The sequence below is a fragment of the Rhinichthys klamathensis genome, unplaced genomic scaffold, assembly GCF_029890125.1.
Source record: "Rhinichthys klamathensis goyatoka isolate OS25496 unplaced genomic scaffold, OSU_Roscu_1.1 h1tg000359l_1, whole genome shotgun sequence".
NCBI classification, from domain to species: Eukaryota; Metazoa; Chordata; class Actinopteri; order Cypriniformes; family Leuciscidae; genus Rhinichthys; species Rhinichthys klamathensis.
Window position 1 is genome coordinate 628,060 of NW_026606868.1, and position 27,972 is coordinate 656,031.

The 27,972-nt window shown below is 35.9% G+C and overlaps 2 protein-coding genes across 8 annotated transcripts; one reads left to right on the plus strand and one right to left on the minus strand.

The window, feature by feature from the left end:
• Positions 1 to 700: 700 nt before the first annotated feature.
• hapln2 (hyaluronan and proteoglycan link protein 2) lies at positions 701 to 7,595 on the plus strand. 2 transcript variants are annotated; one of them, XM_056233100.1, is made up of 7 exons: positions 701 to 791; positions 871 to 968; positions 1,102 to 1,461; positions 2,681 to 2,797; positions 3,408 to 3,590; positions 4,181 to 4,454; positions 7,066 to 7,595. In XM_056233100.1, exons 2-7 carry the CDS (start codon positions 875 to 877, stop codon positions 7,076 to 7,078), a joined length of 1,041 nt encoding a protein of 346 aa, XP_056089075.1. In that variant the 5' UTR covers positions 701 to 791; positions 871 to 874; the 3' UTR covers positions 7,079 to 7,595. The 2 variants fall into 2 exon arrangements, with proteins under 2 accessions (XP_056089075.1, XP_056089076.1); XM_056233101.1 differs by lacking the exon at positions 7,066 to 7,595 and having other exon boundaries at positions 4,181 to 4,983.
• bcan (brevican) lies at positions 5,808 to 27,631 on the minus strand. Of its 6 annotated transcripts, XM_056233070.1 has the most exons (15): positions 27,468 to 27,631; positions 24,844 to 24,932; positions 17,903 to 17,985; positions 15,728 to 16,105; positions 14,883 to 15,057; positions 13,997 to 14,124; positions 13,532 to 13,825; positions 11,570 to 12,571; positions 9,439 to 10,428; positions 8,378 to 8,485; positions 8,080 to 8,238; positions 7,085 to 7,167; positions 6,762 to 6,906; positions 6,501 to 6,686; positions 5,808 to 6,314 (listed from the first exon to the last, which is right to left on the minus strand). In XM_056233070.1, exons 2-15 carry the CDS (start codon positions 24,846 to 24,848, stop codon positions 6,190 to 6,192), a joined length of 3,861 nt encoding a protein of 1,286 aa, XP_056089045.1. In that variant the 5' UTR covers positions 24,849 to 24,932; positions 27,468 to 27,631; the 3' UTR covers positions 5,808 to 6,189. The 6 variants fall into 6 exon arrangements, with proteins under 6 accessions (XP_056089045.1, XP_056089044.1, XP_056089046.1 ...); XM_056233069.1 differs by lacking the exon at positions 27,468 to 27,631 and having other exon boundaries at positions 24,844 to 25,169; XM_056233071.1 differs by lacking the exon at positions 27,468 to 27,631 and having other exon boundaries at positions 6,501 to 6,683; positions 24,844 to 25,168.
• Positions 27,632 to 27,972: the final 341 nt, after the last annotated feature.

The window sequence follows — 27,972 nt, forward strand, 5'->3', positions numbered from 1 at the left end:
TCACCCATTTGCCAAATAAATATTTCACATTTTTAATTAGTTTGACTCATAACTAAAACTTAATACATATTAAAAGACAAAAAACTCAACAAAATTACTAAAACTGTTAGTAAGATTAAAAGATAAAAAATAAAGATAAAAACTAATTAAAAGCATTAATAAAAATGGTATCTTAATACTAATACATATAAATTGAGACAAAAAAGTATTTTTCAGTTTCTGGTTATCAAACATTAGTGGATCATGTTCATTGATGTAAATGTAATAAAATACACACGATGGTTGAGAAAAGAGCTCTGTCATCATACAGTATGTTTGCAGGTGCCACTTGGTTTGAAAGGCTATTTTCTATCTAGTGCAATGAAATATAAACTTTTTCGAGTCTACATATCACATCCATTGACTGGTTCCTGGGAGACATCAAATGAGCATCTTAATTCTTCTGCTTCATCAACAAAAACACACTGTGTGGGTTGGAAAATTATGTTTTTTCACCTGAAGGCCACACAAAAATGTGAAGTTGCCTCCATCATCTGAGGTTTACTGGTTTCAGGCATTCCTGGTCTGTCTTTCAGAGAAAGGAACAATGAGAGTCTGTGTGATACTCATTAACATCTGGAGCAGAGGAGAGAAAAAGCCTGCGTACACATCCAACACTTGTCAGATGACCCTGATCTGTGTGTTTCTCCACTGCAGCCAGAGCATCTGTGACTCTAGATGAGAAGAAGATTAATGTTATGGACTTTCTCTGGATGTCCTTTTTAAATTAAGTATGAAGGCTGAAGACTAAGGTGAGACTTGTCTTTTCCTCGAAAGCTTTCAGTTTGAATCAAATATCAATTCAACTTTAACCATCATTATGTTGTTTAGGGAAATGATGGAATCCACAATGAACTATTTTGCTCTGCTAGTGATTTCAGCCTGTTTCATCTTGTGTACCTCTGCAAAATACCACCATCATAATCAAGGTATTGCAGTTGATATTAGAGACTTTGTGATTACAATGTAAACATGATTTGAAAGCTATTACAAGACAAAAAAAAAAAATATATATCTTTACACATTTTAACAATATTAAATTACACAATGTTTTTTTTCTAGACAAGGGCAAAGAGCTAAAATACCTCATGGAACCTCTGGTACATGCTGAGGTCACTGCTCGTCGTGGACACACAGTTGTTTTGCCCTGCATGATGAGGATCAAACCACTGCAGTACAGAGTAAAGTGGACAAAAATCGACCCCCCTAGTCAAGGAGTGGAAAACATAGTGCTTATAACAAATGGACATGCAGATAAGCAGTATGGCTCACTGGGGCCTCGAGCGTCTCTCCTGCGTGCACATGACCGGGATGTTTCCCTCCGTTTGACCGATCTGGAGCTTGAAGATGATGGCAGCTACCGCTGTGAACTGATCAACGGCATTGAGGATGAAAGTGTTACTATTACGCTGAGGATTGAAGGTAGGACAGGGCGACAATCGGTAATAATCTTGATTTTTATAACAACAGTAAATAATAATAATAACATAAGTTATAAAAACAAGACTACTACTCCTACTACTACTACTATACTAATTTATGATTATAATTATTAGTAGTAGTAGAAGTAGTCTTGCTGTCGTTATTCCTGTTATAATTAGGCTTTTATTAGGATAATAATAATTAATAATAATAAAAAATATATTTTAGATAATTTATAATGCTTAAAGCTGCAGTCCGCAGTTTTTCCTCTTTGTCACCATCTCTGTTCGAAATCTGCAATTGCAGTTATTCGCAGAATTATCAACTTTACGTGAGTTGTACTTCGACACGGCACAGAATGAACACAATGTTTGAGGAGAGTGTGCAGCTGTCAGTCACCGTGCCGGTGTGGATACTGGCATTCAGAATCACAGATTATTCTTTTTGGAAGTATGACCAACATAATAATTTTCACCGGAAAATGTCATCTGAACAAGTAAGAAACATCCACTTTTGTTCTGGTTCTGACTTTGCAGTAAATCGCGCTGATTAAATCTAAAAATCGCTTATCATATCATGCAAAACCGTGCAAATTATACTTTGTTCTCAAATTGTTAATGTTAACAACGTCAGCATTGCGTGACTACATGTAATGTCCTTCCGATATTTATCATTGTTTTCGCATGGGCCGGTTGCTTTTTCTGTAGCCACTCCGAAGTCCGAACGAAGTCTTTTGCATTTTACAGCGGGTGAATCTCTAGTTGTCACTGGTGATTGTCGTTTGAACCTTTCTGGATCCGCCATCAAATTGATAAGTTTAATTATATCAAGTGCTGTGAGAAAAGGCTATAAATCTCCACCTCCAACATCCTCACACGCAATATAGCCTACTAGCCGAGACTCCTCCTTTATGTGTACAGATGTGACGTAATGACGCAAAGACATGCTCGAATCTCCCGCGGAAATCCACCAGTACCACTAGAAATAAAAACATTATTACAAGCTTACCGTTTTGAATCGAGCTAAGGCAAGCAGATAGTTTTGAACACGGGCTGGTTATGTATTTTCTCAAATATGTATTTTGGATAGTTTTTTAACCCAAAAAAAGCTACGGACTGCAGCTTTAACCATAAATATTTTTTTTTACATAATAATATAAATGAATATATTATAATATATATATATTATGGTGTAATTAATAATTTACCATGTATTTCAGGGGTTGTATTTCCTTATCAGAGTCACCATGGTCGGTACACATTCACTTTCTTTGAAGCTCAAAAGGCCTGTGCTGAACAGGATGCAACACTTGCCACCTACAAGCAGCTTTACCGGGGTAATAATAATATTTAGACATTTTGATTGTTTACTTTTATGTGCAATTGTACACTTTTGAGCAATATTGTCCAAAGATTCATTAAAAAGATAGTTCAGCCAAAAATTCTGTCATCATTTAATTTTTTTTTCATACTATGGAAGTCAATCGGGGACCAGCAACTGTTTGGTTGCTAACATTCTTCAAAATATCTTCTTTTGTTTTCAACAGAACAAAGAAACTCATACAAGTTTAGAACAACTTGAGGGTGAGTAAATGATGACAGAATTTTCAGTAACACTTTAGTTTAGGGTCCTATTCTCATTATTAGCTAGTTTCTTATTGGCATGCATATTACTAGGATATTGGCTATTTATTAGTATTTATAAAGCACATATTAATGCCTTATTCTGCATGACCCTATAATCCTACCCAATACCTAAACTTAACAACTACCTTACTAATTATTAACAAGCAGTAATTAGGAGATTGAGGCAAAAGCTATGGGCAAAAGTCACAGTTATAGTAAGAATTGGACCCTTAACTAAAGTGTGCCTAACTCCATTTAAGTTGACTGGTATGTGTTTGGTGCTTATACCTGTATGTATCCATGTATGATCCTACTTTTCAGCCTGGACTGAAGGGTTGGACTGGTGCAATGCTGGATGGCTGAGCGATGGAACTGTCAATTACCCAGTCCTGCACCCACGGCCGGCTTGTGGAGGGGATCTTCTATCAGGCATCCGAAGTTATGGACCTCGTCACAAAACACGGGACCACTATGATGCTTTCTGTTTCACCTCTACCACTAAGGGTCAGTGAATAGGGAATCTGCTGTAATTGGAATTAGAATGGGATTCAGATGATGAGAAAACATATTTATTACCAACCCCAAAACTTTAAACAGTAGTGTATATCAATTTTTTCCAACATCTGTGTGTCTAGATCTGTGATCCTTTCCTGAAACAATAATTGTTACAGTATTCAGGTAAATTGAATCAGCTTGAAGACGTCTTTTATGGGAGAGATCTGAAAATGTTTCTGTTTAAAATAAATGGCCATTATAAACAGTTGCCGTTTGTTTCCCCAATAGACAAGAAAAGAGACACACCCGATCAGATCTCTTGTTTTTGTCTTTAGGAAAGACTAAGAGTCTGTTACTCTGTAGAAAGACATTTGAGCTTTCACTATGTTCACATGAGACTGTTGAATATGGCACTGGAGACTTGAATGTCAATGACAGATATAGGAATTGCACCTAGAAAACAGTTCAGTTTGCTGTGCAGATCACAGTTGTTCACTAAACTTGTACATGGGGTTATTATTTCTATTTTCATCTTATAAATGTGAAAATGTAAAAATAAAAGATAAATAAAAAAAAAACTCACTTTTTTGCTTTCCCAGGCTCTGTTTTCTTCATTCCAGGGCAGTTGAATTTTGTCGAGGCTGAACATGCCTGCAGACGGGAGGGTGCCGGTCTAGCGAGGACTGGTCAGATCTTCTCATCTTGGAAGTTTCAGCAGCTGGACCGCTGTGATGGAGGCTGGCTGCAGGATGGTAGTGTACGATTCCCCATCATCAACCCGAGGGAGCGTTGTGGAGGGATTGCAGAACCAGGGGTTCGGAGCTTTGGGTATCCAAGCAAAAGTTTGCATCTTTATGGGGCTTATTGCTACAGGTAACTGCTCCAGATTTTGCTGCCAGGAAAATTTTTGCTACAGGCTGTCTGCATTTACGGCACACACTAGCCTAAATGTGAAGTCCCTAAAAGGTGCAGAACGTATCCTTCATTTGTACGTATGGGCACCACTAGAGGCTCTCTGGAGTGTAGAGCTGCAGGAAAGGAAATGTATGAGCTATTCATAGCTTAGCATACTGGGTTACAGCTAGCACTGGGTTATAGAACAGCTCATTTAATAAGCTTGTTTTAAAGCAGGAAATATTAGATCCTTCTGTGAAAACTTCACTTTCAAATTAAGAGTGGAATGACACAGAAAGTCTTTAGCCTATGCTCGAATAGCTGCTAGTTTGAAATGTTAACTCTTTAGCTCCGACTAAGGCTGTGCAGCATATTTCAGTGGCAACATGTATTAAATATATATAGCACCTAAATGTTAGATTGTGTAGCACCATATACTGGATGGAACCTGATGGTTGGATTTTCATTTATTTATTTATTTTAACAGTCAATGAGCAAAATAGTAAGATTGCAAAAAATAAAATTACCAAAAAAATATGAAATCTGTATCTGCTAGATTTGGGTTTTGTTGTAACAGTCCTAATGTGTCATTTATAAATTACATGCACATGCACAGTGTTTTATTTTCTTCACAAATTTCAACTAGTGATGCTAACCAAATATTAACCAAAGAGTTTTTAATTCTTAATCAATAATAATCAAGAAAATTCATAAACACATTTCTTATTGTAATAACTTTTTTATTGTGATTGCTCTGTTTGCTTGGAATGTAATTCATTCATTCATTCAGTTTCTAGATGAAATATGCCCTGGTATCAGGCTATCAAAAACTAAAATATGATTTTGTTAGTGATGCATCTTCTGAAACAAAACGAGTAGTCTACTAAAAATGGCCATCCTCCAGAGTAGCCTACAATACAGACCTGAATAACCGAGCACCAAGTTTAATGTTTTCCCATAATTAGACTCAACGTAGGTCTTGAGATCACAAACATTTGTGGATTGCATATCTACCCTGCTTTATAAAGCTATGCTGACCCAATGACTTTTTTTTTTTTTTTTTTTTTTTTTGTAGAAAAAGTTGACATTTTTATGTATTTCACTATTCTATATATATTCTAAAACCAACGTCACGAATCAGAATATTCCTGTTTATTAAGTTAGGTCACTGTTAGTCTGAGTTGTTCAACTCAAGTTGAATCTTGGTTGGCAAGGAAAATCGAGGGAAAACACAGGAAACTGTGAATGTTTAAGAATGGATAAGTAATGCTAAAGGGCAACAACATAAAACAAAGTAATTCAGACCAGCTGATGTTAGACAGCATGTGTTCATAGGTTTATCTTATAATTTATTAAAAAAACAAAAACAAAAAGAAATGGGAGCCTGGTCCAACAGTTACGAGCTTTGTTTGGATGTTGCTTTTTATCAAGTGTGGTTTGATCTTAGAATTACAAAATGTAATTCAGTGTCATGGTCTACACAGAAAAAAAAAGTTAATGAGTCTTAAGTCGTCGGTTACAGATGTTTGCCGTACTTAAACTGTTATCCGATTTTACCCTTAAAGAAAAAAAAGTTAAGTGGGACAGATTTCTATATATAACATTGAACTTTGTAGAGTTGATCGATGAACGCCTTAAAGGAGGATAAAAGAAGGAACAACATAATAAACAGGAGAATGAAAGAAATAATGAAATGCTATGCAGTGTGCTTGTTTCAAAAGTTCCATTTTATATCCTTATATTCAGGTGTTGTTTTTGTTGCGGTGTCTTCTACGACTATTTCCTTGTTCTGACCTGTGGGCCATGTTACCAGTTCTCCATTTAAGTATGCTGGTCCTACTGTGAACAAAAGACATGAAATTAACACGGCACGAAAAACTGTTGGGATTCAATGGCTCAATCCTTTAGTTTTGCAACACCATTGATGCTTAGGATAATATAATATAATATAATATAATATAATATAATATAATATAATATAATATAATATAATATAATATAATATAATACAATACAAATTTTCACCTGGTGTACAAGTGATCTTAGGTTCCTCCCACTGTCCGTTGCTCTGACATGTGATGACAGGATTCTGTCTCTGGAAGAAGCCGGGCTCACAGTAGTAGCGTAGCTGTGAATTCGCCCTGTACTTTAGTTGACGACGTCCAAACATTTTAGCGTGCAGCACAAGAGGGGGCTGACCACAGAACGCTGCTAAAGAGAAACAAACAATGATGATCTTTTGCTCTTTCTGGGCCAACGCGTCCCTGCAGAAGGTGATGTACTCACCAATGCCCTTCTTGCAGGTGTAGGAAAGGTGGTAGTTGCAAGGGATATCACTCCAACGGCCATCATCATACCACACCATGACAACACAATCCTCCCCTGACAGGAAGTAGCTGTCTGGTTGTCCACGATACCAGTTCTCAAACAGCTGACAGAGAGAGAAAACAGGGGAACAAAAATAAATAAATTGAATTAAATATTGGAACTTGCAGTTGCAGTCTAGAAAACCCTGCTGTAGTGCATGTAATATTCAACTAGTAAGATACACTTGGTTTTGTCTTCTTTTTTTTTCTTCTTTTTTTTACAGAAAGCCAAAGTAGGCTCACCAGAGGGCTCCCATCTGACCAACGGAAATCTCCCTCGATGGTCTTGTCATTGAGACCAGTCCACTGATATTCCCTGTATTTATCTAAGGAAAGAGAAAAGCAAAGAAATGCCAAATAACCAGCATACACTGTCAGTAAGACACAACACAGACCAGTTTAACACCCGGATGCATCATATATGACAAAGAAGCATGGGCTGTTTTAACACAACCCTCATTCACTGACATGAATAAGGTGACATGTTCAAAGCCCTTCAACGTTTTGATGATTGTATAGAAATGCAGAGGAAAATGCTGGGCCCCTCAATGTTATGTCAACAAACTTGGTCCTTTATGAATTCCTTTATGTACTGTAAGCTAAACCGCTTCAGCAGCTTGACACACCTCTTTTTGACTCTTTATTTAAGCAATATCACTCAGGCAAGAGTGCTGCTTTTCTGATTCAGTCATATGGTTGCGGAATATATTGCTTTTATGTAACAGTTCAGTAAACAAGAAGTTAGTATAGGCTAATTTACTTACATTTTAGAGGCAATATTGGCATTAGCTTAGTCCATTTTTGCTCTTTACCAATGAAAATAGCTCCAAACAAGCCAAAGCAGATTTATCCATGAAGTGCACGTATCCAAAGAAAGATACTTTTTTTTTTTTTTTTTACAAATTGGCTGAGTAAAAAATTCAATGACTTATAATAGAGACTTCGCTTTGTTTATTGCTGATTGAATCAGTGTTTTTGAACAAATTGGTCAAACGAATGATGATTCACTCATCCCTCACTATTGCGCCACCTACTGGCAGAAAGAGTTACTGAAAAATCAACACCACTTGTGAAGACTGACAACATCTACAACCTGAAAATGACACCTGCTTAAACACATTCATTGGGTTCAAATCAGGTCACATCAAGATTAAATTTTTAACATCATATGATGTTAAAGTCAAACTGATAGGATCAACAGGAAGGGGCCACCTCTACGAACAGCTGTTCAGACATACCATTGATAAACTCCTGTTCCTCAGGTGACATAACAGAGACCAGGTGACCTCCGCACATGCGACAGTGCTGCTCTGCTACCTCCCATTTCTGCCGTTTGGTGAAATGTTTGTAACAAAACCCTTGGAACTTTTCCCATCCTGGTTCACAGTGCTCTAGATCTTTTTTGGAAGAGAGAGGACAACATTAAGTGCATTAAATGGTCTAATTTAAGGCAGTTGTGGTAAAAAAAAAAAAAAATCCTACAATTGCTAAATTTTTTACAATGTAAAATTATAATGAGGCATGCAGGTAACTCACCTGTCTCACAGAAGTCTCCTCCATAAGTGGGTAGACAGAGACATCTACGACCTGCTCCACTGTCCACACAAGTCCCTCCATTTTTACATGGGTTCTCCAAACATGCATCTAAAAGGCCATTCACGTTTTTATAGCTGACTAATAAAATATTGCACATAAGTGAAGGATGTAAAATCATGTATGATTATAACCACAAGGTGGCGTTACTATGCAGTAAAAGCCATGTTGAGACCATTTATACACAACTTGTGGACCACAACTCAAAGAACATGCTAAAACTAAATTCCTGATTGGCTCTGTTAATCTCATTCTATCTAAAACATGCCATAGCAGAACCGAATCCATTGCCTTTTCTTTCTGATTGTTCTGTAACTTATCAGTTTCCAGTCATCATGGCCCCACTAAACTCCTCCTTCATGCACCACTGAAACTATTTGTTGTGATGGGGGTTACACACTTCTGATAAATTCTCTCTATCTGTCTGCACTGTAGTCTTTGATAGACGTGCTAATCAGTTGTTACAGATTAGTGCATGTCAGTTATCAAGTTTCTAGGTATTTTAAAGAGATGTACTGTATCTGCCAAGGTTTGGAAGATAAACAGCGCCACCTTTGGAGATCTTATGTGTTGCTGAAGTGATTTAAACAACCAATAAAAGGTGTAATCACTCCCAGCTGGTTTATTTGTTATTTAGTAAAAATTTAAACTATATTAAAAATTATTATTTGAATCCTTAATTGAAATAAAGCCGAAAAATGTTGCTATAACAAATTAAATAAGATGAAGTACTAAAATGATCAAATGAAATAAAATAAAACTGAATATTATTTTTTAAATAAAAATGTTACTTGCATTTTTTTTAAATGGCAAAAGCACATAACAAAATTACTAAAGCTGAAACTAAATATAAAAATAAATGATCATTCAAAATATTAATAAACACTATAATAGTATATAATGACACTGGTTTAAGGGGCCTAGTTTAATATTTTATCATTAAATAACACTAAAATACTTTTAGGCAAGTTTTTTTCTCTCTTCAAATAGACCTTGACATTTACCTGAAATGTAGCCTGTCCTATCCAACACTTTCTGTGTAGGGCTGGCAGGTAGAGTGGCAGACTCAGGTGTGGTTTTAACATGAGTCTCATCTTCCGTATTGTCTGTGTTTGCTTTAGTCATGAGATCATAATCATTATCACCATCATCATCTTCATTGTCAGTTGTCGTAGTGGATGGTTTCTGGGTTTGCTCCATGTGCTCATTGATGGGAGCATTGGTGGAGTCAGATTCACTTAAGGCTTTGATGTCTGTGGTAAGTGCAGCTTCTCCACTGAATTCAACATCTGCTCTGAACTCTCCTGGGTTTGTGGAAGAGGCCACAGATGGCCAGATAGGACTTTGGGTCCCATGAGGAAGAAATGTTACCTCCAGACTTGTTGTGGGTCCCACAGTGCTGTCCTGATTATCTTCATTATCACTATTGGTTTCATTATGCTCCTGCATATCTGTCAGGTTAGAGGGAGTGATGGTGGCCACTTTTGAGTATGGAAGCTTAGTAACTGAAGACCAGTTTCCTGGAGGTTCTCCTTCTCCAGAGGACTCATCCTCATCGCTGTCTTCAACATTGAAAGTTATAGTAGAATTATTAAGCTCAGTGGATGTGGTGATTAGGTGATTAGGTGCTCCTCCAAGCTCTTCCTGCTCCACCTTCTCAAGTTCTTCTTCCACAATTTCAAGGCCAGATGGAGTGGTGCTTTCAGGGAGGACTCCTTCCATTTCCTGTGGAGAACTGATTTCTACTTGTGCAGGCCCATGTGTGGTTGATGTGCCAAACAGATAAGGCATAGGGGTGGTCAGCAGTGTGACTGGCAGGACATCATCATGATCGCCAGAACCTTCAGACGACTCGGTTTCCTTCAGTGTTGTGCTCACAGTCGAATAATCACTGACATCATCATCATCATCTGCACCAAGAGACACAGGAACAGCTGAGGTCTCCTCAGTATTGTGATGGTCTGCAGAACTGTTTTCATGAATGGGTTTAAAAGCTGACAGTGAACAAAATCAAAGAATTTTAATGTCATTTATAACCATGATCAATACATGGAAATCAATCAATCAATCAATCATCCATCCTGTTTAACATCCTTCCCTCGAGAATAAAAAAAAAAAAAAGTATAAATTGAGTGTTCACCGGGAACGCTTATTGTCGTTGAGGGGTTGTCCAAGACCCCAGGACTATTGTCGCGCCTGAACCACGAATACAGATTTTTTTTTTAATGGATTCAAGGAGTTTTGAGGTTGAAATTTAAAAAAGTAACAAATCCTTCCCTCGCGGGTCAATTTGACCCCTATAGGAATTAATGGAATGCGAGGAATGCTTCAGTACACATAGAAAAACCTTAAAATGCTCAAAATTCAAACTAAAATTGCTACCTTGCTAAAAAATGATATTATAATGTCTACATGTGTATCTAAATGCATACTGAAGCAAAACTGACTTTAGGACCCAGCGGAACAGCTCATTTGCTCCAAATAGTGCTATAAGGCCATCTAGTGGCCAGAGTCATGAAAGATCATGTTATATTATTTTTTTTCCACAAGAGGTCGGCAAAGACAACCAATGTAAGATATTTTGAGCTGAATTAAAAGGTTTATGCATGACATTGTGAGTTATTTTGAATTTAAGTTGAAAGAATTTGATGGAATGTGCTTAAATTACTAAATTACTATTTATTTATTTTTATTGATCAAATCTAGTCATTTAAAGGTAAATAAAATAAAAAATAATATATCCCCAAAAAATTGCATTAAATAAAAAAAATATTCAAAATGAAATAAAATAAGCTTTCTGGACAAAAACAAATTAAGTATAATTTTAGGGCTTCGGGTCATTTTGACCCGCGAGGGAAGAATTTGTTACAGGATGCAAGGGAAGTTTTGTCCATAAGACCTATAAACCGTTAGAGTTTAAGGCTTTTTCCAAAAACTTTCCAAACATGATTTAAAGAATGAATGAATAAATAAATAAATAATTCAATTCATTTTAACTGAACAATTAAAAGTGAAACAATTTTAAAGGCATTTTCAATTCAGTTCTGAATGGCACACAACCCTGATTTTGGTATATTTTTGGACACAAAAATATTATTTGCTGATACACTGTGTGAATATTTAGTTTTTACTTACTTGTGCTAACAGTGTTCAGATGTGTTAATGAGAAGCTCTCTGTCTCAGTCTCAGTTGTCGATGCTCCATATGCCTCTGATATATGTGGGGTGACCAAATGTTCTACCTTTTCTGTGGATAACAAGGACAAATCCTCACCGGAACCATCCAACCAATCTTCAGTGCTGGATGTTCTTACTGAGGTGGACTGAGTTGTATGTGTAAAAAGACCTCGGTCTTCATCTGACCCTGGAGCTTCTGTGATATTTCCTGCATTTTCCTCAACTGTAGCACCTTCAGGAAGATATGTTGAGGGACCCGACTGGACTGGAGCATTGTACGTTGTGGTGTCATTGCTCGAGTCATATTTCATCGTAGTACCCTCAGTAGTCGTAGAGATCTCGCTAGTCACATGATCTTCATCCTCATTCTCTAGGCTGGTGTCAGGCATGGGCTGGAAGTGTTTGGACCCATCTATCTCCTTCGGTTGAGAGGACGGTACCTCTGTCGTCTCAGGCTGAGCCTCTGTAAGTGGGACATAGTCAATGGGCTCTCCTGGCTCAAAGTTGGTATCTGGCATTGGTTGGTAGTGTCTATGATTGCTGCTCTTAACACCATCAATTGCTGAAGCTTTTATATCTGGTTCTCCTTCTTGCATGAAATTATTGTGTTTTGGATGCATGTAAATCACTGGAACAGACTCAACTTTTTGCCAGGTGACCTCAGTGGACTCAAGATATCTGTCTGTGCTGGCTGGGGTGGCGATGTCTTTTTTGGTGCTAGCAGTGACATCTTCCTGAGAGCTTGGGGTATGGTTGGGTTTCTCAGGTTCTGAAGTAGTCTGTGTACTGTAGACGGAGAAAGACTCAACAGCCCCCTGAGCTTCATTTTCGGACTGTTGAGTGACCTGATCCATGCTGTACTCCTCTTGGGGATCTGTTAAAGTCACAATATGCTGCTCTGTGTCCTCTGGCTCTGTTGCCATATAATCTATAGGTGGGACTGTCTGAGAGTTGCTGTTAGCTGCAGAGGAAGAGTAGAAGAGATACATTTATCCAAGCATTATGATTGTATGGTGATTGATTATGATTACTAGTTTAGGTCAGGGGTTTCCAACTTTTTGATACCAAGTACCCCCAAACATTATGATATCAGTGGGAGGGGACTCCCTTCCTAAAATATAAAAGCAGTTGTATATTTTCATGTATTAAAAAAATCCATTCATACTGTGTGAGAAAAATATATTTAAGAACACACAGCATATTAGTGCTCTCATATATCACAGCTTTTGAACTGTTAAAAATGTGACAACAACATTAAATAATTGTTTATAAATGTTAAATGGCTAGCTTTTACATGGTCATTGTACTAGTAAATTGTTCAAATATTATCAAGAAAACATTTACTTTTTATTCTTTTTTTCACAAATGAAGACTTCAGATGCAAAAGCCTCTAAGTCCATTTAAAGTTTTTGTTTAATATTAACATTTTTATCAGGCTCCTATGTATAGGTTTCTACCCAAGTACCAGCATTTCGGAATGGGCTGAGGCTGGGATTTTGTGTGTTTGAAGTGAAAGTATTTGATGAGCATATACTATGTGCGGAGAGCATTCACTCAATATTATTATCTCATTTTTGACAGAGAGGTCTTCAAATAGTTTTATTTTAGAATTTTAATTTTAATGTCATACAAAAAAATGTCACAGTTACACAAATCAAACAATGATTTGTCCCAAAAGAATGATTACCGCTCAAATTAGAGTTTGTTATACGTATGGTCTCTAGACTCTAGCGTATGCCTGCATATACGGTACAAGCTGAGTTCCGTATTGCTTTCATATGTAACGCTTATTTGATGCCTTAAATACGGGATGATTCTGTATCAAACAGAACAGTGGCAGACTGGCAACCCTATGTGCAACCCTAAAAATGCATTTATTTCCCTCAAATTTTGACCCAGATTCAAAGCCATCTGTCAATACCTCTGAAGCAGTAGGCATCATGGGGAGTATGTGGTTCCGGGAATCCTGTTTGATTGCTAAATCGATAGACTGTCTTGACACCAGGTTCAGAGCCCCCACACCGTTCACGAGGGGTCACAATAGGGTAGCGAACGCTTCCATCAGCAAGCCAGCCAGGACTGCAGTGATTCAGACCATCATTCCATGCGGCATACAGCTGGCCAGTGGTGGCTAACTGAGCTCCCTGCTGTTCACAGTATGTCTTAGCTTCTGACAAGCTGAAACGCTGTGGGGTCGACCCATGAAAAACCTCCCCTAAAAACAGTTACATCAATGAATGAACAAACAATTTTTGCTTTCAAAAGTCATTGTAAACAGGGTGCATTCTTTGAATTGGGACTTCTTGCCAATATCAAGGGCTAATTTGGAGCATAGTTAGCATTATTTGTAAAAGTGAATATTAGCAATGTTTTGGGATTGGTTTACCATGAATGTTCTCCACATAGCAATACACGTCAAAGAGTTCATCATTATCCATCATGCCATAGTTTCGAACGCCTGGTAATCCATCCATGTCTCCAAAACAGCCTTCACGGGGCATTTGGATTGGGTATCTAAGAAGGCATTGCATTAAAACATTTTAATGGACTTTAAAGATACATGTATTTTTGTCATTAGTCAAAACCATCTAAGCTTAGTCTTGTTGTAAACACAGTGGCAGGACAATGTTGAACTGGTTAGTGTCTGCCCACTTTTTCAGCAGCCTTGGCTCCAGTTTTTTCCCAATAATCTTTCCTATAGGATTTAAAAAAAATTGTTTTTAAAGTCTTCATGTAAGCCATGAGGCAAAACAATCAGCTATGAGGTGAATAACAACATTACAAACTTTGATTTGAAGAAAAAAAAATTCACAGTGCTTCATGGGAGTGGGCAGACCTAAAGAATTCCCTTGCTGCGACTTGCTTGTCATGAATCATTGAGATTTCTTTGCAGAATTATTATGGGTAATATATAGTTTTTCACAAGGACTTCTGCTGTTAAACATGATTATTTAATAAATAAGTTAAAATACTATGAGTTGATTGTTTTAACAAAAGCATATACCTCTGATTAACAACAGCGTTGCTTGCAGTAGGTCTGTCTTGAAAGTTTTTTTATGTTGTTGTTTACAATCAATTTCCTTATGAAGAAAATGACTTTTGTTGCACACTATTTGTTCAGAAATCTATTCCAAATATTAAATATATATATATCTTTTTTGCTTTACGTGTGACAAATTGCTAGTCCCTGGAAACTTGTCTGCATTACATCTAGTGCAAGCATACACCTCACAGGATGGCATAATTGGTTATTTGATGTGTCTGTCACTCACCTAACAGAGCGATCTGAAACCCAACCAGCGTCACACTGCTCATAGCCACTGTGGTACGCAGCCACCAGCTGCTCTGGAGAAGCAATCTGAGCTCCAATGTCCTCACATGCATCTTTGGCCTCATCAAAAGTGAAAGCATAGCGACTCGAGGTATGGCGGTAGTGGAAAACAACACCTAAGAACACAGCATATTAGTGCTCTCATTTATCACAGCTTTTGAACTGTTATAAAGTATAGTATTAGTAGCCATTTTCTAGTGTGGAAAATATGTCTTATTAAAACACTGCATTTGAAGAAAACAGTCACCGTATTTTATTATCAGCTGTAGCAATATTGCGCAGCACAAGTGTTTTCAACATTGATAATAATAAAGATTTTTTTCTTAAGCATCAAATCAGCATATAAGAATGATTTCTGAAGGATCATGTGACACTGAAGACTGGAGTAATGGCTGCTGAAAATTCAGTTTTGCTTTCACAGGAATAAATTACATTACAAGTTATTTTAATTTGTAAAATAAAATATATATAACATTTTTTACTGTATTTTTGATAATTTTTTTATTTTAAACTATATATACGTATCTTTAAAATAAAATATACTACAGAAGTCTCTTATGTCGACCAAGGCAGCATTTATTTGATTATATATATATATATATATATATATATATATATATATACATATAATGAAATGTTTTTTTATATGTATTTGTATGTATTTTATTATTTAATGCAATTAAGCAGGAATTTCTATCACAATCTTATGAACTACTTCAAAACACTACTGATTGTCATTAAAATCTAAAGTTTTGTCACAGACAGAGACTTTAAAATAATAATCACCTTTTACTTTGACTTGGGCCTGGTCGTGGGCATCCTCCAAGCCATGCTGGACTTCACAGCGGTAGAAGCCTGTATCATTTTGCATCAGCCCATCCAGTCTGAGGGTAAGATCAGCTGAAGAGGCAGCATAATTCAGCAGTGAAGCCCTGCCTTTATACAACTCACTCACCTTTACCCGCTCACCACGGGCCACTAGGATCTCTGTCTCTCTGTTTGATGAAAGAAAGCTCCATTTGACTCGTGACTGGGTCAGTACGGCATGCCGACCCAAAGACAAGGACCGGGAGAGACTCACCAGGCAGGGCAGAGTCAGGGAGCCCCCCAAAATGGCAGAAACTGGGCTATCAGGAATGGCCACTTGTAAGAATGTGTTCTCATCTGAGGAAAAGACATGAATGATTGAGGTACTAAAGAATTGACAGTTTAAAACTGAACTGAATTGGATTTCCAGATTAAATATTTAAAGCTTAGGTCCTATTGCAAGCCGTTTTGACTTTTATTAATTCGCAGGATATGAATTGTTGATATCAACAATTCAGTTTTCACTAGTTAAAATGCTAATTCTTGATATCAATAATGACGTCATCACTCGCAGAAATACGAATTCTTGATATCAACAATTCAATTTCAGCTAGTAAAAATATAATTCTTGATATCTGTAATTGTATTTTTACTAGTTAAATGTAACCATATTCAAATTCAATAGTTGATATCAAGAAACTATTTCTTACTAGTTCAGAAATACAATTCTTACTAGTAAAAACCTAATTGTTGATATCAATAATTACTTTGTAACTAAAAATGTGAATTCCTGATATCAAAAATTAAATTGTCACTAGTTGAAATGTTAATTCTTGATATCTGTAAATGTATTTCAACATGTTACATTTGTTATTTCTGTTATCTGAATATTTATTTCTGATATCAATATAATTTCAGTTATCTAAAATGGCTTTCTTAAAAGTAACAATCACATTCATATCAGAAATTAACCATGTGTTGTCAACTAGTGACAATCGAATTACTGATGAACTAGTAGATGTTTTTACTAAATGTAATTGTTGACATCAAGAATGATGATTTTTGCTAGTAAAAATTATATTTATGATAATGTGAAATTGGAATTTCAACTAGTAAGAAATCAATTATTGATACCAACAATTGAATTTGAATGGCAGCCTATGGTGACATTGCACTGGTGAAAATATAATTACAGATATCAAGAATAAAACATTTTAATGGTTGAAATTTAATTATTGATATCAAGAATTAAGATTTTTACTAGTGGAAATGTAATTCCTGATATGAAAAATATCCATTGTTATTAGTAGAAATGTAATTCCTGATATCAAGAATTAGGATTTTAACTAGTGAAAATTGAATTGTTGATATCAAATATTCATATCCTGCGAATGAATAAAAGTCAAAACGGCTTGCCATATAGGTCCCACTTTACATTAAGTGTCTTTAACTACTATTTAAATGTATCATTTGACAATGCAACAATGCACTTATTATGTTTAGACGTTTTTACATAGTTAAATTAAAAAAAAATACCTGCATGTAATTACAGCTGTAATTCATTTAGGTAATTACAATTACCAGATCACAAAACCTGTTCCTTTAACTTTACCCATATCCCACCTCAAAAGCAGCAAAAGATTTTTGGGTTGCACTTTATTTTACAGTGTCCTTGTTACAGTGTAATTATACATTGTGTGTGTATACATACAAGTACTGAGTATTATTAAATAAACAATATGTACTCACTATAGGGTATAGGGTTAGGAATATGATTTGGTTTAGGGTTAGCTGCATGTAACTATGAATTAATTACTGTTATTACTACAGTAAATAATATGTAACATGTAACAAGGACACTGTAAAATAAAGTGTTACCAAGTTTTGCAATACAACATGAACACAATAAGTATATTGTACCAGACATTTTTTATGTAAGTACATAGTAGTTACACTAATATATATAACTAAAGCTTATAATTAAATTTTACTGTGCATTTACAGGCTTTGCATTTCTGGAAAGCAATAAAAGTGCAATAACACTCTCTATAACTGGTATCATAGTGTGAATGCTTAACTCCAAGAGCTGTCTGTGACCTGTACTGTTGTTTATCATTGATCATATCCTGTGTCTTGAACAGAGGTGAGACAAACCTGCTGCAGGACGTTGGATGGCCGAAGATGACAAGACAAAGAGGCAGATGGTACGCAGCAGTATATGCAGGAACATCGCTGATCTGAGACCGAACACAGAGAGAGAGAGAGAGAGAGAGAGAGAGAGAGAGAGAGAGAGAGAGAGAGAGAGAGAGAGAGAGAGAGAGAGAGAGAGAGAGAGAGAGAGAGAGAGAGAGAGAGAGAGAGAGAGAGAGAGAGAGAGAGAGAGAGAGAGAGAGCGCGTAAATAGAAACAAAGTCAAAGAACAGAATTATAAAAGTCAAACTGGAACTGTGACATACCACAACATAAAGTCTTTGAGTTGAAATGAAAGAAGCAAACATTTATTTCCAGTACAGCAATTTAGCTAATTTATGTCATTGAATTTAACTGCATTCTGTTCCAGTGTAAGTTCATGGATATTCATATGGGAAAATGACACACTGTCTTGTGTGAGAAAGTGAGAAAATGAGAAAGAAGGAGAGAAAGTTCTTTGTGCCTCTGCTGTTGCCAGATTGTGTGAATTAACATACTAAATATTTTAATCTTTCAAAATCAGACTGTTTGACTGCAACATTTCAATAGCCATTATAAAAGCATTAAGTGACTAATTTAAGTGATTTTTAATATGTTCAATTAAGGAAATAAAAAAGAGGTTTTCAAACTTTTTAGGACAGGGGATCACCACCTAGTCACTCAGCAAACCCAGGGACCACCAAAAACAATAATAATAAAAAATAATAATACAAAAAAATATAAATATATAATAATAAAAACTATCATCAAGACCATTAACATTATTACATTATATAATCCATAATGTAAAAAAAAAATCACATTTATATATATATTTAAGAATAATATTAATATGCTCCCTGAACTACTTACAAATTACTACCATATGTGGTATAAAAAAATAGCCACAAGATTAAAGTTCAAACTGGCGTTTTCATAAACAATAGTAAATAAACATATATTGATATTGCACAGTATTATCCACATAAAATATGAATTTTCCCATAAGAATATAAGGTAATATTATATGTAAACCAATTAACAAATACTTAACATGTTTAAAGAAAATGTTATATTTTTTAATAATCTTCTCCACAGATCCCCCTTTGATGCCCTCTGGTTTTAAAAGCATGAGCCTGAATAGAACAAAACAGAAAGGCTTGCCAACATTTTCGCTGCAGACCCACAGCATAGTCTTTAGAGGGTGTGTTTATTCTTTACACAAGGAGACGTTGCAAACTTATAATTTGTTCTGAATAACATTTTTTATTTGTTTTATTTGGCTTTACAAATTTTTTACAAGCCTTTCTGAATCAGAGGTTAGTCGAGAGCTTGCTGGACAGAGGATTTGGCAACCCTGTGCTATGTCCAGCTGGCATGATTCAGATCTGGAGTCTTTGGAAGCTCTTGTATGTGCTTTGAATTCTGACGAGTCATCGAACAGACTAACTATCCTTTTCTAGACATGAGCATCTCTTTACCAGTACATCCATCACCGCTAATGTCATCTTTATGCACCTGTCTCTGTGCAGCCCTTAAACTACACACAGAGCACAATATAGACTGTGTTTAGTTTAAACGGCCCAGTGAAAGGGAATGTTTTTAGCAGCTAGATGGTTTCTATGTGAGACAGGCCGAAATAAATAAATAAAAGACCACCTGCTAGATCCACTGAAATACTGTTTGTAAAGACTGAATGAATTGAATAGTGTCATGCCTCAAAGAGTGAGCCAGAAAAGCAAGTAGACATAACAGTGGTCCCGTTTATTCGAACAAATTTTTAAATATCTCAGTGATTTTTTTAAAAACCCAAATGCAAATATTCAAATAAGTTTTAGCAACACTTAGCAATTTTCAAGTAGGTCTCCAGGCACAGTTTAAATGAAGTGGAAGGTAATGAGTTGATTACATCAGTTTTACATGATAACATATCATTGACTTTAAGTTATTTTAACAACAGGATGTTTACGTTGATGTCTGTGCAAAATAAGAGGTCATTTAAGTATCTAATTGTTACTCTTCTCTGTTTACATGGAATCTTTTACAACCAACCAGATGTGAAATTACAGACTACATCCCTAAAGAAAGACCATCATCATCTCTGATGTGTAATGTTACCTAATAGAGCGCACGCTAGGAAATTTACAGATGCAATGTGAGTTTTAATCAATGAGACAGACATGGAAATGCAATGGAAGAGGAGTTTTTGTCTTCTGAACAATTCATCTCTGATTTACTCTGATTTTGGACAGCAAATTCAGCAAACGTTCCTTATGGACTTCTTTTTAAACAAAATATATAAAACAAACCTTTCAGCTGTGCTGCCATTCTGGATCGCAAAAAATAGGATGAAGGAGAGGTTCAACACTTACTTCAGAAAATAAAAATCAAAGAAAAATAAACAAATGTGATGTTTAAGTCAATATTGTTTATTAGTATGGTTGAATTGGATCATCAAAGGTCAGCAGCAAAGACACTGGTTAATAAAATGAGATTAAATACATTAAGTATATTTGTGATAAAAAAAGCGATAAAAAGAACTAGTTTTTTCTTTTTACAGAATCCACATTTTAACATAAAAAATAAACAGTAGGATTTGCATCTTCTTGAAAGAGCAACAATTCCACAGCACACTTCCTTGATATAACCTTTTTCTCCTGTTTTCAATTTAAAAGTTTACCAAAGATATGGCCCATTAAGCTCGCTGATCCAGAGGTTCAACAGAAGTGGTTTACTGTAAGTATAAGACAGGAACTACAAAGCCCAGAAAAAGCTGAATTCTGGGCACAAAAGCCTCAGACGCACCAGAGCAGGAAGTTCTGACGCTATGGTGCATTTTTTTGAGATGTAGAGTAATGGGTACATGGAAACGGTACGCCTGAGAGGAAAAGAGAGAGAGAGAGATGGATGGAAACTGGCATGAACTGGTTGACCAGTAGTTGGATACACGAATGTGTGTCACCGCCATAGAGGAGGAGTGTTTTTGCAAATTCACTGTACCTTCTCTAAAAGGAAAGGAAACGCCAAGGACTGAACAAAGCTGCATTGCTGTTTGAGCAAGTATCTGCAAGTATTTGATCTGTGTCTCTGCTTATCTTGTAACCTGTTGTTCTTGAGAACATTATCAACAGACGCAGCAACATTTCCATAGGCCAAAAGTAAATCCAGATGGCTGCAAGGGCAAACATGGAGGACAGGGCCCAGCAACCTCAAGAGTGCTTAGGCAAGCATCTGCTGTCTGGAATACAGAATGACTTCATTTATTTCTCTGATTGTACAGAACGTATAAGAAGCTCACAATTCCCTGCTGAATACTTGGTTTTAGTCTTGGACTAGTTTGCCATATTATGCCCATGCTGGATCTTTTGGATCAACTCTCAGACAAGGGATGGTAAAACAAAGCAGACATACTTTCCCTCACACATCGTTCTCTGTGGAATGCTGCTTTTTTTTTTTTTGCTTTTTACCAATCTTTTCCTTTACTTTTCCATGTGTTGTCTGTCAGCTTGGTCATGGGCACTATAGCCTTGCTCTTTCTTCTCTCTCAGTGACACACCCACCCTCAAACTCAAGCCATTTCTAACCTCGCATGACTCTCTGTGACTTCGTCCATCACCCGGGGCAACAGCACTGTCCCCAGAAACACAGACCGACCGGAACTCACACAGAGAGAGACAGAGAGAATAATTCTCCCAGGCTGCAGAGGTCTGAGGTGTTTTTAGCCAAGCAGGCAGTGGTAGATCTGGCTAGCCAAGCATACAGCCATTCTCTGAGCTCTGCAAGAATCTACAAGAACGGATCTGAATAGTGGACTGAGCCTCACAACTAAACCAGAAAAAAACAACATAAAAATAAAGAATACAAAACGTATTCATCACCTTATGTAGCAAGGCGGAAGCAAGCCATTTTTTCTGTGATTGTGTGCTGATTCATTAGCCACTATATATAACTGGAAGAATAATAAAATAATAAAATACAAAATACAAAAATACAGTAATATTGTGAATTATTATTACAATTAAAAATAACTGCATTCATGTGATGGCAAAGCTGAACTTTCAGCAGCTATTACTCCAGTGTCACTTAATCATTCAGAAATTGATCTAATATGATTTGGTGCTAAAAGGATTCTTTGATGAAAAGAACAGTCTTTATTTTAAATCCTTTGTAACACTATAACATACTGTCACTTTTGATTAATTTAATGCATCCTTCCTGAAGAAGGATAAGTAAAGATAAGGATTGCTGAATAAGGAAGTTTTCATTTCTTTAAAAAAGGCTTTTGAACAGTACTGTATTGCCATTAACCTCCTAAATTAATAAATGTGTTACTTTTTAAAAGAAACTATAATATAATATAACATAATATAATACAATACAATACAATATATAAAATAATAGTTAAATAAATGCTAATACTTAAATAAATACTAATAAATAAAACTTAATAATGGATAAACTAAACCTTATTGCAAAGAGTAACTATTTATAGAAAGACAGGCCGATTTTATTTTTACCAGCTGCAAAAGCTAAATTTGCTTTACATTAAGATGCATGTTTAAAATAATTTAAATAATCTACTCAGATCTGAACATAGTAACATAATATTTATATAAAAAAATATATTTAAGGGGAAACCGTGACATTAATGTATGAATCAAATGAGGAATCTGCTGCTTTACTTTCTCAGTGGTTTATCACAAGTGACCCTTTACTCTTCACATTGGGGTGATCAGGACGGGACATGAGTGCTGTACAGTTAAATTAGGTCAGATGTGTCCTGCAGGGGTTCAGGCGAGTATTTTGGCTATGGTGACTGAAAGAGAGAACACCTAAATAATTTGAGAGGAAATGTTATTTTTATTCCAAAAGAGATACTAAATATAAGTGAAGGCATAAATGTATATATTTGTTCACAACGTCTTTAAAGAAAAGCAGCATTGGATAAGAAGATGCCTGATGCCTCACAGCAGGACTCAAACAGTTTAACAATCTGACAGATGGTATTCATCCGTTTGAAAAACACTCACACATCGACTGACTTGAGCGCTGTTACACCTATTTGAGCGATGGGTTAAGAAACAAGCCGAGCCACTGTGTGAAGATTAAAGGCTGAATATAGTGCTGTAATTTTACATCTGAAAACACACTGCAGACATTCCCACTCACTGTCTCAATAGAATAAAGTTCAATCGTGTAAGCACTGGAATAACTGCAAATGTAGACCAAACAGTTATTCATGAATCATGTCTCTCATGCTACATTTGGCACCTGGATTTCTGCTTAGTTTGCTCCACAAAGCAAAATCATCCAGCAGGTGTGCTGCAGATATCTCTTCCCCACTTGTACAACCACCTCTAATATTTGTGTTTACAAAGCCTTTAGTCTCAAGCACAATATTAAGATCTACTTAAATTTGCTAGTCACTAAAATCAGCACAATGTTAAAATGGCATTTGACAAGACTCAATTCAACCTTATATCCACATCCAATAATATAATAGTGCTGGGTAGATTACTTACAAATTATAGTTCTTTACTGAATCGTACGTACTCGTTCAAATTAATAAAAAAATTTAGTTAGTAGGCCTAATGTAATCCATTACATTGCACATTTTAGGTAATATAATCTGACTACGTTTTGATTACTTTTGATTTAACTTGTTTATGACATTGAATAGAATAGGATAAGTGTTGTACCCTTTTGATATAAAAACACAGAGTAATTTTACCATGTAATTATAACCACCTAGTGTCTGGTTTTTGTACTTTGTAAATGTACATAAGCAATATGTTTTTTTCAGAAAGGAAGATTTAAAACATGAAAAAGAAGAATTAGGGAGAATCTATATATTATGAATTATTTACTGCCATTGTGTAATTTTTGGAATCTGAGTAATCCAGATTACATGTAATCTGTTACTATCCAGCACTGTTTATATAGATTTAGATGTATATATTTATGTCCCAACATAACATTTAATATGTGATCTGATACACAAGAACAAATTTTGTTCATGATTACATTAGCAGTTCTTCTCAAAAATATTATCTGCAGAGTTAAATAACTGACTATTTTTGTGCAGTAATTGTATAGTTAGGTAATGGATTTTTTTTTTTTTTTACAGGTTGATCGTTTACTACGGTTGCTGCAAATTCATTTATCACGACTGCAGGCTCGGTTTCTGCTTGACACTCATTCACTTAGAAATGTCAAGAGCAGGTGTCGTCTCTTTGAAGGCTCAGTCTGTGAAGAACACTTATGCACCTTCCAACACTGACAAGCTTTCAAACACATTCTAAAATTAATTCTCACTACAAGCACTCCAGGAATAGATACATGCTCAAAATTACGGATCCAAATAAAAAGGGCTTTACAGCCTGATGCCATTTAAGAGCCTTTTTAGTTTCCCTCAACACACACACAAAACTGTACTCTATGGTGCTTTAAAAATCCAGATGCAAATAAACTGATCTCAATAACCTATAATGAAACATCAAGAACTTTAAATCTCAAAGACCCATTTGCAGCCAAAAAAATATTCATAAAAAGAAAAAAAAGTTCTTATGAAGAACAAGAAAGTATTCTAAGACACATTTTATCAATTAACACCTATTTAACAAAGTTAGTCTATATTATAACAATATTCTGAATAGATACCGCTCTGCATAATAGTCTGTACCAGACTAATGTCTAATTCACATGGGATGATGCAACATGCATATTCAGCAAAGTAATGTCCACCATAGAATCTTCTGCTGTGTGCTCAAACTTGAAAACATGCAGGGCAGAAAATATTCTGCATAAGCAGAATTCACTTACTAATCCTAAAAATGATCCTCAAAAGTCAAAATCCAATAGCCATGAATCCAGTTTTCTAAATTGCAACTGATTACAGAATCATAGTCAATTTAAAAGCCACATACCTCATTCCAAAGGATTCCTCTTGAAAAGCCCCCGTTTAGATGGAGGATTGTATAGTCTCATAGAGTGCAGAGACTGGAGATGATGGATGCTGTGAGCTCGACCAGAAGAGGAGAAGAAAGACAGAGAGAGAGAGAGGATGTCAGAGAGAGGAGGAATAAAGGCGCAGGGGGATCTCCGATCAACCCACTCTCTTTAAGCAACAGGGTTCATTTTCCCATTTGTCTCTTGGCCCGATGAAGAAAGTGGGAAGGGACGGAGAAAAAAGTTAAAATGTCCTACATTAGAATGAGCTACGAGAGAGAGAGAGAGAGAGAGAGAGAGAGAGAGAGAGAGAGAGAGAGAGAGAGAGAGAGAGAGAGAGAGAGAGAGAGAGAGAGAGAGAGCGAGCTCGTCTCCTAGAGAAAATTAGAAGAGATGCGTGCCATTGTTTAACGCACAAAAACGAAAGAAAAGAAAAGAAAAGAAAAGGATTCTTTCTGTTGGTTTAGAGTTTAGCTCCAGGTGTCAGTTGTTGAGTTCATAATTGTGAAACTGTTCTCTTGGCCGACATTTAGCCTGATTCTGTCAAAGCACAGCCTAAAGCAAAATTAAAACCTGTCGAGGTGAAGACAACTTCAATTTCTCAATGGTAAAACAAAGCCAATTTTTGTTTCAGTATCTAATTAATTATATAAGTGATTAAATATATTTGAAAGTGTAAAAGACTAGGCTATATAGCCCTATGAATCATAAACATAATTATGTGAGATAACACGTTCACGCCATGTTGTAATTACCGTATAAGAGACGACAACACGTGAAGCTGTAGCAAGGGAGCTTTTCACGTCCTCGGATTAGGATTTATACGTTTCTCTTCCATTATTAAATCCAAAATAAATCCGCAGTAGTCGCGTGGTACACAAGCTCTCAGAAAATGACGAGTCTAATTTGTAATTACGAGTTTTACGATCACGTGCGTTTTACAAATCAGAATATTTTACAGTAATTATGAGATGGCGTGAACGCACCTTAAGATTGAGTGGTGTTAGTTTCGTCTAAAATAAACATTTTCATAATCAATATTTAAGCAGCAGGGGAGCGCGGGGCACAACGTAACGCGGGGCTAGTAACACACTTGTTTAAAATACTTCCACACATGCCAGCATGACGAAACTTGGTGTATTTACTAGTTGCCATTTCAACATATAGAGAAAAAATTGCGCAAAAATCCAGAAATCTTTGTAAGATACCATTGAACATTTATTTAACCATAGCAAAAGTACATTACTTAAGTTAATTTTTCATCTCTATTTTTTTGTGTTTATTTAAAATTAGACAAATCTGATATTATTTTAATCTCCAATCTGTTGTTTAACAGTTGATATAGTTCTTTAATGCTTCGCTAACTAGCAGAAGACAGCAGGGTTTAAACCCCTGTTGTGCAGTTGGGGCATGTTGCAACTGCGTTACAATGTGCCCCTATTAGAAATATGCTATTATATTCCATACTTTTATGAATTCTATTGAGAAAACATGAGAAACATGTAAATAAAGACTGAGAGTCAATGTTCATAAATTATTAATTATTATTTTGTTTTGAACTGTATAGCTGTGTTTTCCGGTGTGTTTGTTGTCAAACTAAAAAAATAGTTTATTTTAATTATTAAAAAATGCCATTATTTTATATGAAAAAGTTAATAATTGTATTTTATTAAGAAAATATTTTGGTTTGACTTGTATATTTTTTTGATTAGATCAGATAGCATTTTAAGCTGTCATATGGTGATGTTACAATGTGCCCCTCACATGTTACAATGTACCCCACCTATGGGGCATGTTGTCACATTTCACTTCTTCTTTTGGGGTAAATCAAGAAAAAAGTAAACACTGTATTAATAAAACAAAACCACATAATTGTACTAGACATGTGGGAAATTAATGTGGGAAAAAAATAAATACTCTAAACCCTAAGTAGATTTACACAAACTGAGAAAGTCAAAAAGCGTTACGTTGTGCCCCGCTCTCCTCCACTGTGGGTCTGTCGCACAATTTCATAATTCATAAATTAGGGATAATTATAATTCAGTCATGAATTAGCCTATAATGTATCTGTTTTTATCTAAAAACTTCAGCTTTCATTTTTGTGTTGTCTTAATATTTGTTCAAGAGATATTCAACACAGAATGAAAGCTGTGGCATTAGCAGCTAATTAGTAGGCTAATCATTTTGTTACATGGAGGATAGGCCTACATTCACTCTCACTGAATCTACCCATTGTTTAAAAGAAGTAGCCTATTCCTATTTAAAGGGATGATCAACTTTGTATTGAGCATAGTCCAAGGGGTGAGTGCAACAATGAATGGTTAGGTTCACTCATTTGCTGGACCACAACAACCCACTAAATGAAAATTAGATGGTTCTGTAAGCATTCAGATCTGCACACGTCCTGGCTAAATAAACATTGTCATGGCCAAATATAAGCTGCACGATTCTGGACCAGTGCAATATCTTAGCATGCACGTACACCTTCCGTGACTCGCTCAGCTGACTCTCTAAGCGAAGGGAAATTTGTGTCAAGATTGGTGAGCTCTAATAACCAGATCCCCCAGTAATGATGAGACAACTGCTTATTCAGAGAAATTACCAGTCTGAAATGGTTTAGAGGCATGAGTCACTGCTGATTCACATCTGTAAGTTTGAATCCGATCCATTTGTGAGTCATGTCTGTGAAGGTAACCGCATTTGCAACAGAACACAGTGTCTAGCCTGTTAAAATGGTAACTTTCAGAGATGAGAGGTTGGATGATAGGTGGTAATTTTTTTCTGCACAGAGAGAAGAGGGTGAATATGGCTTTGTATCACATATTCTTTAATACTGTCATAAAAAAGAGGAATTTAACATCAACACAGCTGACTGTCTCATACTAACTCTGTGCAGAAGATGAAAAGTCAGGTACTATCATTCTGAACATATACTGGAAATTACTATATGAAAAAAAAAAAAAAAAAAGTTTACATAAAACTACAGTACATTATTTATTGGCTCTTGCATTATGGTAATCCTTTAGTAATGAGCAAGGGTACTTATTTCTGTACCACAAGATTACCTCAGCCTGCCAACCATTGAGGATTTTAAAACTTGATCCGTT